At 40.7% G+C, this 12,662-nt stretch overlaps 1 protein-coding gene across 9 annotated transcripts in view; it reads right to left on the bottom strand.

The window, feature by feature from the left end:
• The window catches only part of MAPKAP1 (MAPK associated protein 1), a 267,937-nt gene that overhangs the window by 113,401 nt on the left and 141,874 nt on the right, over window positions 1–12,662 (bottom strand). For all 9 annotated transcript variants that reach the window (XM_037745939.1, XM_017549147.1, XM_037745940.1 and 6 more), the window contains one exon: window positions 7,615–7,791. In XM_037745939.1, the coding sequence (XP_037601867.1) occupies window positions 7,615–7,791 (177 nt within the window). The remainder of the gene's footprint in view (window positions 1–7,614; window positions 7,792–12,662) is intronic.

Below are 12,662 nucleotides of genomic sequence, written 5' to 3'. Positions count from 1 at the left end.
GAGGCAGTTTCCATTAGCAGCCTCCTAATTTGCAAGTTGTTAGAATAATCCATTCTCCTTCTTCAAACAACAACGCTACACCCAGGGGTTTCCTGGGGCCCAAGGGCTCTAGATACAGTCCTGATTTAGTCAGAACATCAGAAGACATCCAATTTCACCTGCTCTCCACAGAACATTTCTCTAATGAGAAATTCATTTATTAATAAATTAGTTCCTTTTAAAAATATAAATAATTATAAAACATAATTCACTATCTTTGCATGATGGAATGAAGACAAATTTAAAACTTTATTTTATATGCAGAAACAGATCTATTTCCCAATTTTGCTACAACGGACACATATTAATTATATAATAAAAAAACTCAAAGAAAGGTTAAACCCCATTCTCACCTTCATGTGAATTATTCCCACTGAGAATCTCTGATAGAAATAACAATAGTAACTATGTAACACTTCCTACATATAGGAGTCTCAGCTAACATTAATCATCACAGCAGCATTTCCTGAGGTTCAAGAGCCCCCAGGAATCACAGATGAATTTACAGACTAAGTTTCAGAATTTAAAAATCTGGTTTTTCATGGTGATGGGAACATCTAGTTCCAGCTACTCAGGAGAACTGTTTGAACCCAAGAGTTCCAGTCCAGCTCAGGCAGCATAGTGAGATACTGTCTCTGAAAGATTTTTTTAATTAAAAACAATTTTGATTTTAGTCTAATGAAAAGCATATATAGATGTATTATCTACACATATCAATATATGTATGATATGGATGTATAGATATATATCTATATATGCTTTTCTTTGAACTGAAAGCAAAATTATATGTGTCACCACATATTTTATGCATGTCACCGTGTGTGTGTGTGTGGGGCGTATGAGATACAGATATAGATGTAGGCCCCTCCTCAATCCTCATCTTCCATGTTCCCCATTTTCAACCCACTGGGGGAACCTTGAGCCACTGCCTAGAGGAGATACACCTGAGAGAGCCACCCGACCCACATTAGACAAATGTGAACCAAAAAATTCTTAAGCCGGGTGTGGTGGCTCATGCCTGTAATGCCACCATTTTGGGAGGCTGAGGCAGGCAGGTCACCTGAGGTACAAAAACTAGCTGGTCATGGTGGCAGTTGCCTGTAATCCCAGCTACTTGGGAGGCTGAGGCAGAAGAGAGAGAGAGGGAGAGAGAGGGAGAGAGGGAGACAGGGAGAAAGGGAGAGATGGGTGAGAAGAGGGGGAGAGGGAGAGAAGGGGAGGGGGGGAAAGAGGGAGAGAAGGATAGGGAAGAGGGAGAGCGGGAAGGGGGGAGAGAGAGAGTGGGGAGAGAGGGCGGGGGAGAGGGGGAGAGAGAGAGGGAGAGAGGAAAGGAGGGAGGGAGGAAAGAAGGAAAGAAAGGAAAGGGAAGGAAGGGAAAGGGATGGAGGGAAGAAGGAGAGAAGGGAGGGAGAAGAGGGAGGGAGGAGAACAGAGAGGGAGGGAGGAAGGAAGGGAGGAAGAAAGGGAGAAAGGGAGAAAGAAAGAAAAAAGAAAGAAGGAAACTTATTGGGAAAAGCTGGAATTTGACCAACAAACCTACCCCATGCCCATTTGTCTATGTAGTCTATAGCTATTCTCACACACTACAGTGGCAATGCTGAGTTACAGAAACTCTATGGCCCATAGCCTAAAATATTTACTATCTGACCCTTTGCAGAAAAAGTGTGCCGGGCCAGAAGTGGTGGCTGAAGCTTGTAATCCCAGCACTTTGGGAAGCTGAAGTGAGCAGATCACTTGAGTCCAGGAGTTCAAGACCAGCCTGGGCAACATAGTGAAACGCTGTCTCTACAAAAAATACAAAAATTAGTTGGGCATGGTGGCGCATGCCTATAGTCCCAGCTACTGGGGAGGCTGAGGTTGGAGGATTGCTTGAACATGGGAGGCAGAGGTTGCAGTAAGCCAAGATGATGTCACTACACTCCAGCCTGGTGAAAGAGCAATAACCTGGGTCAAACGAAGAAGAAAAAAAAAAGTTTACCAACCCTAGGATAAGGTGGTGGGATTTGGTGGGTTATGTTATTGTCACTATTAATAAACAATTTTATTATTTAATAATAAGCAGCTAGGGTTATTTGACATCACTAAAAAATTTAGTAAAAGTCAAATGGCATTACTGCAAGCTGCGTGCAGAACTTGTTTGCTGAATAGAGTGAGAGAATTCAGTGGGCACAAGGATCTCTATGAACAGTCTTGTTGGTCTCTGAAAAATCTGTGCTGTTTGGTGCCAAGTCACACTATGTACAAGTATCAGCTAGGCAGAGCCCACTTATATATACAGCAAGCAACAGACTAGTAGAGTGACCAATCTAGTTTACCCAGGATGGAGGAAGGGGTGGGAGGTGAGTGCCAGGGGGTACTCATGGATATAGAACTTCCAGTTTTGAAACAGGGAGAGTCCTCAGCAAACCACCACAAATTGGTCATACTAACAGAAAGCATGGTGGGCCAAATGCAAAGTAGAGTTTTCTAGGCCAGGAGAAGTGGCTCACATCTGTAATCCTAACACTTTGGGAGGCTGAGGCAGGAGGACTGCTTGAGTTTAGGAGTTCAGGACCAGCCTGGGCAACACAGTGTGACCTTGTCTCTACTAAAAATCAGTTGGGCATGGTGGCATGTGCCTATAGTTCCAGCTACTTGGAAGGCTGAGGCAGGAGGATCCCTTGAGCCCAGGAGTTTGGGACGACAGTGAGCCATGACTGCACCACTGCACTGCAGACTAGGCCACAGAGCAAGACGCTGTTGCCGAAAGAAACCAAAACAAGCATTTGCTAGTAAAGAACATTTAAAATTCGTATGCTTGTGTGGGAGGACACAATTCAACTGGCCCACTAAAATAATGGACTAGTGGTTAAAAATACACTGTTTAAAAGGATAATATGTTAATCATGATGTCTCATATGAAAATCAAAAGGCTGAAGTTGACAAGTAAAACATTTAACACTCAATTAAATCCAACATCAGCAATGTTTAATTTCAGCAAAACATCATCTATTAAAGTTGTTAGTTTGTATTTTATTAATGTTATAGTTTTATCTGTATTTAGTTTGTAATTTTGTTTTCGTTGTGTAAAAACATTGAATTTATAGCTAAACATTATAACTTTATAGCTAGAACTTTATATTTGTATGTATCCAAGTAGCATTATTTAAAAACTCATTTGGATAAGCATTGAGACTTTAGGAGAATTTATTTCCCTTTAAAAGAGTTCTGTATATAACTTACATTTAAGAAACTCCCTCATGACAATTTCATGAGATAGTTACTATTATCCACATTTTGCAGATGAAGAAACTAAGACTTAACAAAGGTAAGTAAAATTGTCTAAGCTCATGCATGTAGTAAGATACTAGTGAAGCTGAAACTTGAACCCAGGTTTGCCTAAATTCAAAGTCTGTGCTGCCTCACTTAGAAGGAAAGATGATCCTGGAGGCCCCAGAATAGGTGGTGTGAGAGCCTCTGAAGGTCAGAAGGCGACCTGGGCTTCCTGGCATTCAAAAGGCAGGAACAGGTGTAAAAGACGGGAAGAGGTCTCAGAAAGCAAGGTGGGACATAGTGCTGGGTCGAGTGTCCTCCTGGCAGCCCACAGACCCCTGAAGATTTGGTCATTCCTTCTCCATGAAGCCCTGCGCTGGGTGCTAAGGATACAGAGACAGTAAGACTGCACCTTCCTAGTCTTCAAGGACTTAATGGTCTTGCTACTAACTTAGAGGATGTGTGCTCATGAGAGGACTCATTTGAAAGTTGGTAGATCCTCAATGTTTATCCACTGCCCATGTTCACTGAAAGTTACAACAATTCAGCATTTTCAGTCCAACTGGCCAACGTCCACCTAAACACTGCCCCTCCTCTGCTATAAAACAGAAAGTAGGAGAAGAAGAAAAATGTAGAAGTGGCAAAGAGATCTACTCAGTCACTCATTCAAGAAATATGTGTGGCAGATCTATCATAGTAATGGAGTGATGGTGGGTATTGTGGGCACAGATAACTCAGTTCTTGCTCTCGAAGGGTTGTTTATTAATAGTGACAGTAACAGTGGCTAACACTAAGATGATGCGTACATATGCTAAACACTGTTCTAAGTGCTTTAGATCTATTAATTCACCGAATCCTCATAGCTGATCTGTGAGGTAGGTATTATTATCTCCATTTCACTGAGCCACAGAAAAGTTAAACATTCATCCAGGATCACATACACTAGTAACAGCAAGGTTAGGATCAGCATCCAAGTGGTCTGGCTCCAGAGCCCACCATGCTCTCACCTACTGCACTATACCAGTGGCTGAATGTCAGCCTTAAGACAGTGAGATTCACAGGTTAAACCAACACCAGATTTCACAGCCTCAACCTCTCAGCAGGGGGTTGGAAAGAACATGGACTTTAAAGTCAGGGATGGGGTCAAATCCAGGCCTAAGAACAATATTGCTCAGCCCCAGTTTCCACATCTCTAAGTTGGTCATAAAAACTGGGCTATTTGGGGATTAAGTGAGATAGCATATGCATCGTTGGCCCTTAGTAAGTATTGGTTCACTCCCTACTGTCAAAACCTACTTCCCTCTTTCTGTATCAGCTTAGTGTATTCCCAGCCACTTCTTGCCCCTCCTCTACTACCAGACAAATGCAGGAGGAAAGGGGAGAAATGACGACGAGGAGGAGGAGTTACAGCTTTATTTATTTTGCTGGGATTTCCTTCTCTGAAACTTTAGACACATCCCTGGAGACTCCTGAAGGTCCGCTCTGTTCTGCATTTGCAGGAGAAGCTTTAGTAACTTAGAATATAGACCAGAAAGGCAAATAAGAGGTTGCTGAACCAAGAAAATACACACAAGGCAAATGGTCAGTAATCTGTACTATTTCATCAGACAACTGAGAAAAAGAAAATTTATTGACACTTTTGTTCTTAATGCTCACATATAAAGATTTCACTTTACCTCATGTTTTCAGAAACACTCCAGACACATCAAATAAATGCTCTTGAATTTCAAAACAGAAAAAGGATTGACTGTGCTATGTATGTGTCAGGGGGTAGGAACACAGGGATGGGAGTAATTCTGATGAAAAAAAAAAGTATTAAGTTTAAAGCAGTTGTTACTTTCTGCCTTCTCCCTCCTCCTATTCTCCAGAAAGCAGGGTTCATAGTGAGACACTGGATAGTCTTAGATGTCCCTCCTGGAAAGGCATACAAATCCTAGCCCCACTCCACTCTATTGAAAACTCAGTGATTTAAAGCCTCTTGCTTTAAAAAAGGACTTTTGGTTCAAAAGACTGCTATGATCATGTGTTAATATTTATGTAGAAAAAGTTCTAGTCATTATATTAATAATAAAAGTGCAAGTAAAAACTATTGAAATGCCACTGTGTACATTTTTTAAAGTAGGAAAAAAAACCTCTAATACCTTGTAATGGTAAAACAATAAAAAATGATTTCAGAAATTCTGTTGGTAGCATTATAACTTAGGACATCTTTCAGAGGGTTATTTGTCAATAAAAAGTGAGTCTAAAGATGTTTCTACTCTCTGACCAATAATCCTACTTACAGGGCAAAATTCTAAGAAAGTTGTTCAACATAGTAAAAGGTATATAGATAATGACTGTCATCATCAAATTACTTACTAAGACCACACAAAGAAGCAATCTAAATATTCTGTGATCAGCTTCCACTGCACCCCATACACTTTTCTTTTATACTGCTTATTACATTTTATTTGACAACTGTCTTACCACTAGAATAAGCTCCATGAGGGTAGTGCTGTCTTTGTCTAGATCTCTAACATGCAATAAATATAGACTGTAGGAATTAAGAACAAATACTGAAACATTTATTATTTATTTATTTATTTTTGAGACAGAGTCTTGGTCTGTCGCCAGGGCTAGAGTGCAATGGTATAATCTTGACTTACTGCAACCTCCGCCTCCCAGGTTCAAGTGATTCTCCTGCCTCAGCCCCCTGAGTAGCTGGGATTACAGGTGCCCACCACCGTGCCCAGCTGATTTTTGTATTTTTAGTAGAGACAGGGTTTCACCGCGTTGGCCAGGCTGGTTTTGAACTCCTGACCTCAAATGATCTGCCCGCCTTGGCCTTCCAAAGTGTTGGGATTACAGGCATGAGCCACTGCGCCCAGCCTAATTTAATGTTAAATAAAAATAACACAAAATATATGTATGCTACAAGTGAAACTGAATAATATATACACGATTATTATATACAAGATTAAAATACCTATATTAAGATGGAAGCATCATTAGCTAACTTTTCAATTATTTTAAATATTCTTTAAAGTTATTTTAGTACCTCTGAAATAAAAAAGCAGGAAACTCTGCAGTCATATATCCCAAACTTGACCTCGTATTACAGATGAAACGGCCACCAAGAAAGCCTAAGGGCCCACTCCCCTGTTTAACCTCAGCCACTCAGGTATTCTTTCTTTGCTCAAGGGTAGAAAGACCCAAAATACTCATGTATTATATGTAGCACAACCCTATTTTCTATAACAATCTCAAACAAAGGCAATATGTTCAGAGAGACAATGTCTTCTAAAGCAATCCCTCTTTCGAACAGTGAATTTGCTGGTTACTAACAGCAGGGGGTGCCAAAGGGATCGCTATTGTTCCCAGGAGATGGCCAGAAGGACTGCTGAGGCCTAGGTTAAAAACAGCTTAGGTTTGAGAGAAAAGTCCAAATGCAGCAGGTTTTCCGTTAACAACTGGAACATGTGGATAAAACTCAGGAGCTCTATAGACTTGAATGGACAAAAACTACATTTTAATTTTCACTAACTTCTGATATTTTGCATTTCCTTGAATTATAAGTAGAATCACAGTAGAATCAGCAATGCCAGTGACTGTCATGAACAGAAATCACAGCTGACACCACAGCACATTACAGCTATTGCAGATTTCTCAAGTACCATTTACACTCATCACCGCTTTGAAACAACAAGCTTCAGGAGTTACTGTTAGGTACGCAGCTGGATCTTGTTTAATCTACTAGTAAAGCCCCACATATTGCTAGATCATGAATTTGTTCAATAATCTGATAACTTTAAATAACAGAATACTTCCATATTCCAGTGGATTTTATTTTATGCATTTACACATGCTTTTCTGAGAAAGGCACAAAAAAAGTTTAAGACATGTGCTCAGTCTAAAGTCAGGCAACTGACAGGGAAGATCAAATTTGGTCTGAACAAAGTTGGAGAGAAAGTATTTTAAGTCGCAAAAGAGAAGTGGCCACAATGCACATTTTATTGACTGTGTATTCCTCGCAGAGAAGGTGGCAAACCCAGAAGTTTGGCTTCACAGGCTCCAAGTGCACCAGTGTTTCCAGAGGCCTGGCTCTAGACATGCCATTCAGAGATCTGCTTTACACAATGTGCCATTGCAAAGCAGTCTGTGTAGCCTAGGTGCAGAGGCATGAAATACAATGTGAATGCCGTCCTCAACATCTCTCTGGAAGTTATCATTATTACCAGTGGACTCTCCAGATGCCAAATATCATTTATTTGATGAACAAAACCAAAATCAGATCCAAAATGCCAGGGATGAGATACTGAGAGAAATAACAGAGTCAGTACTCACATTCGAACAAAGAGTGACTCTTTGGATGTCAGACCAGGAGATGAGTACTTTTCAACCAAGGCCAAAGTACTGAAGCCAAACTTATGAATGGGCTCATTGGAATCCAGCGGGGGGAAATCCGTGTCCACCTCCCCATCATCCTCAGCAATATGCAGGCAGTAGGCACTGACATTGTCACTGAAAGGAAAACCAAAAAGGTGAGTGAATAACAGGGTAGGGAAGGGACAAGAAGACCACAGGGTATGGTGTAGAGCAAGCAAACTGAGGAGACTGATTTTCTTTATACCAACCCTGGTGACACAGTAAGAAACCCCAAATCCTACTTCATTTGATAGGGAGAATACACATGGCAATGCAAAGGGGAGAAAAATGATGTGAAAGGAGGGTCTTCATAATACTTTATTCTTGCAACGTTCACTGAGCCCTAATGTAGCCATATATATATATATATATGACACAGATATAAGCAAAACTATAAGGGGGGAAAGATTATTTGGCCTCAGGGAAGGCAGGGGTCAGAGGCTTCTGATTTATGGTTAGGATTAAGAAAATACCTGGCCGGATACAGTGGCTCATGCCTGTAATCCCAGCACTTTGGGAGTTTGAGGCAGGCAGATCACTTGATCCCAGGAGTTCAAGACTAGCTGGGCAACATGGTGAAACTCTGTCTCTGCTAAAAATACAAAAATTAGCTAGATGTGGTGGTGCACGCCTGTAGTTCCAGCTACCCAGGAGGCTGAGGTGGGAGGATCACTTGAGCCCATGAGGTTGAGGCTGCAGTGAGCTATGATAGTGCTATTGCACTCCAGCCTGGGCAACAGAGCAAGACCCTGTATCAAAAAATAAAATTAAAATAAAAAAATATGTATCTGTGCTCTAGACCAGGAGAAATTCTCAAGGTAACCAAGACAATGCATACAGTTCTTCCCTTCTCTAAAGAGTATCTAATTCAGTTGGTACAAGGATCTGACTTCAAACACCATAGATCCTTAACAAAGTAAAAGCAATGACCTGATTAATCCTAACACAGATACCTGGCCCTCTGGACTACTCCTGCACATTTCCCACTCCCTAGAGCGTCCAGACGGTACCCCTAGATTCCAGCCTTGCCCAGTTTAGAATCAATATATAGGAGGAAGTAAAAGGTTGATCTGTTCAAAGAGGTTGGGAAACTATACCAACATACAGACAGTGTAAAAAGCACAATCAATGCAACTGCTCCAAAGTTGAATTGTGAAATTGCAAATCTGTGAGCTTCAGAAGTATGCTAGCTTCAGGAGCAGGAACCCAATAGTTCACAAGGCAGTAGAATTCTCAATTCTGCAGCTTAAATTTGGAGTTTTAATTACATGATTGATGCTTAAATTAATTAATTGCAAAGTGTATGCTAATTGTTTAATTGGTTGCTTGATCTATATAGATCATTTTTTGAATTAAATGAGTTGATTTACCAAGTTTATTGATTGGATGTGACAATGAATTATTTCACTGACTACCTGATTTGCAATTTTCCCAATTAATTCACAAATCTTTAGCTGCAACTCTGCTTATTTAGAGAGAGGGAACCTACTTCAGGTGATCTATACTCGGTGACTCTGTCATGCTAAGAGATATTTATTATAAAAAAACAGGTAATAAGGACAGATTAAAATTAATGGAAGCTGTAAATTTGCTAAATGGATTGATAAAAAGAAAGTAATCTAGCTATGTTTGTCACTTTATATTTCAGGTATTTACAATGCTGTTAAGATATTTAAAATTCATCTCTGAATGGTATGGGAAACTTTCGACTGCAACAGGGTACTAACTTAAACACAAAACAATTATAGAAGCAAAAGAAAGCACTTTGGATGAGACAAGTGTCATGGTATACTGGTTAAGAGCTCTGTGGTCAGAAAGAGTTCAAATTTCAGCTCCATAGCTCATGGGCTATGTGATTTCAGAGAATAAGCTTCGCCTCGAGTTTCAGTTTCCACTTCTATAAAAAGGGTATAATTGCCCCTTAGGGGTTGTAAAGATTAGATGAGATAACATACGTAGTGTCTGGCATGTAACAGAAGTAAAAAACAAATGGGAAGGTAACTAATAGTTACCTTACCCAAAGTCCTATGGAAACTAACTTATAGTTACACCAATCCTTAAAAATAAATTGTGAATGAGTATTAGTGCAACAATGCATCTGAGCAGCATGTTCTATGCACACACATTTGTAACTGGAGTTAACATATCCACTGTGCTCCAGCCTTGGGGTCACTGAGCCTCCAGGGTTTTATGAACAGGGCAGACACAATGGAACAAGCAACTGACAGCACAGATAATTTACTGCCATGTAAATCAACCTGAGGAATGAACACCACAGAGGTTCAGGGGCAAATAAAAAGCCTATTAATCAAAGCCGAAAGTCCAACAATGATATCAGAAGAATTCTGCTTTGATTGCTATGGGACACCCCCAAATCCTCTCAAAACAAATTCAACAAATGTCATAGGCTAAGATCTGAGATTCGAAGGTGAATCTCAGATCACTTCACTGCCAAGTGCTATTATTCTCTCTACTTTTTAAATACAAAGTATGAAATCATTCATTTCACTCAAAGCACATCTGTAAAGTGCCCCCCTGTGCTGTGGCCTGTCCTGAGCACTGGGAACACAGTAAGGAAAAGAAGACTGATTCCTGCCATATTATACAAGATTAATGGAAGCCTATTCTGGGTCATCAGTAAAGTCTGGCAACAAACAGTGCTCCAACTCCTCTGACCCCTTAATTGAATATCTGAGGAGATAATGACTAAAATTCTATATTTTACACATGGACATATCAGTTCCTTTGTGCTTTGATAAAGGAATCATGGTCAGGCGCAGTGGCTCAAGCCTGTAATCCCAGAACTTTGGGAGGCTGAGGTGAGTGGATCATGAGGTCAGGAGATCAAGACCATCCTGGCTAACACAGTGAAACCCTATCTCTACTAAAAATACAAAAAATTAGCCAGGCATGGTGGCACACACCTGTAGTCTCAGCTACTTGTGAGGCTGAGGCAGGAGAACTGCTTGAACCCAGGAGGCGGAGGTTGCCGTGAGCCAAGATCACGCCACTGTACTCCAGCTTGGGTGACAGAGTGAGACACTCTCTCTCAAAAAAAAAAAAAAAAAAAAAAAACAAAAAAAAAAAAAAAAAAAAAAAAAAAAAAAACAAAAAAACAAAAAAAAAATTGGTAAAAGAAGATACTGTTACATTTTGACTCCCGAAACAGCGTCAGGACTCCAAATTAGTACTAGTACAATACCAGTAGTATCATTAGCTACATTTATTGAGTACTATGAGACAGACTCTGCAAAGTGGCTTAAATATATAAGCTCACTGAAATTTCACACCAACTTTGTAGATGAATCATTTATTATTTCTATTTTACATATTAGATACCTGAGCCTCAACGGGATTAGATGGCTTAAGATTAAACAGCATGTAGGCCGGGCGCGGTGGCTCACGCATGTAATCCCAGCACTTTGGGAGGCCAAGGCGGGTGGATCACGAGGTCAAGAGATCGAGACCATCCTGGTCAACACGGTGAAACCCCGTCTCTACTAAAACTACAAAAAATTAGCTGGGCATGGTGGCACGTGCCTGTAATCCCAGCTACTCAGGAGGCTGAGGCAGGAGAATTGCCTGAACCCAGGAGGCGGAGGTTGCACTGAGCCGAGATCGCGCCATTGCACTCCAGCCTGGGTAACAAGAGCGAAACTCCGTCTCAAAAAAAAATTAAAAAAGATTAAACAGCATGTAAGTGATGGGGCTGAGATTCAAATCCAGACAGGCAAGAGCTGTCCCTCTTGACCCCCATCCATTCCTCTGCCAAAGCCATGGTATCAAGACTTCCTGAGGCACCCAGGAACCCAAATCCCTATAGAAATGTGACATACTTTGATTAGAAGGAGGAAATCATGACACATTACTTATAAAAAATTAGAATCAGTTCAACCTCCTTGCTTTTACAGATGGGGAATGGAGGCAGAGAAAAGAAGAATAACATGCTCATGATCATCCAATTAAACAGAGGCAAAGCTGGTTTCAAAAACTCTGGTCTCCCCACTTCCAGTCCATTATTCTTTGATCAAATAAGAAACTGGTGGCCTTTAAAATGGGGAGAGAAAAAAAGGGGGCAGCTCTAGTCCCTGCCTCAGGAAATCTCCCAAATACAGACATCTGAGTTTACAACATGATGAAAACAGGAGCACCTTCCCATGACATAGTCTGGTGGAAAGAAGAGGGATTTTGCAGTCACATCTGGTTTTAATGCTAACTCAAATTCTTAGCCCAAATCTCTTTGGGCTCCATTTTCTTATCCGAAAACAGCTTTCCTTGATTTTTCTAGGAGAATCACTTGGATCTCCGAAATTCAAGCAATTCTCCTTTGTGGTCTTTTTTTTTTTGGAAACAAAGTCTAGCTCTGTTGCCCAGGCTAGAGTGCAGTGGCACAATCTTGGCTCACTGCAACCTCTGCCTCCTGGGTTTAATAGATTCTTCTGCCTTAGCCTCCTGAGTGGTTGTGACTATAGGCATGTACCATCATGCCCAGCTAATTTTTGTATTTTTAGTAGAGACAGGGCTTCACTATATTTGCCAGGCTGGTCTTGAACTCCTGACTTTGTGATCCGCCCGCTTCGACCTCCCAAAGTGCTGGGTTTATAGGCATGAGCCACTGTGTCCAGCCTCCTTTGTGGTCTTACATAACTTGGTCAATATTTCTGCATATCACTCATCATATTGCTGCTCTTTTTCCTATTTCCACCTCTTTGCTCCAAAGAGCAAGTATTCTATTATGTCTCCATGCTTACTGAAGAGTAAAATGACTGGCATTTAGAAGGTACTTAACAAATATTTATTGAATGAATGAAGATATGAATATGTGGATTGAATCACTCTATGAAAAAAGCAAAGGGTATTATTTTTTATTTATTTTTTATTTTTATTTTTTGAGATAGAGTCTTGCTCTGTTGCCCAGGCTGGAGTGCAATGGCACGATCTCAGCTCACTGCAATCTCTGCCTGCTG

The sequence above is a fragment of the Cebus imitator genome, unplaced genomic scaffold (genome assembly GCF_001604975.1).
Source record: "Cebus imitator isolate Cc_AM_T3 unplaced genomic scaffold, Cebus_imitator-1.0 Scaffold216, whole genome shotgun sequence".
In the NCBI taxonomy this organism is placed as follows: Eukaryota; Metazoa; Chordata; class Mammalia; order Primates; family Cebidae; genus Cebus; species Cebus imitator.
The sequence above is the reverse complement of the archived record's forward strand: the minus strand, read 5'-3'. Positions and strand labels throughout refer to the sequence as shown.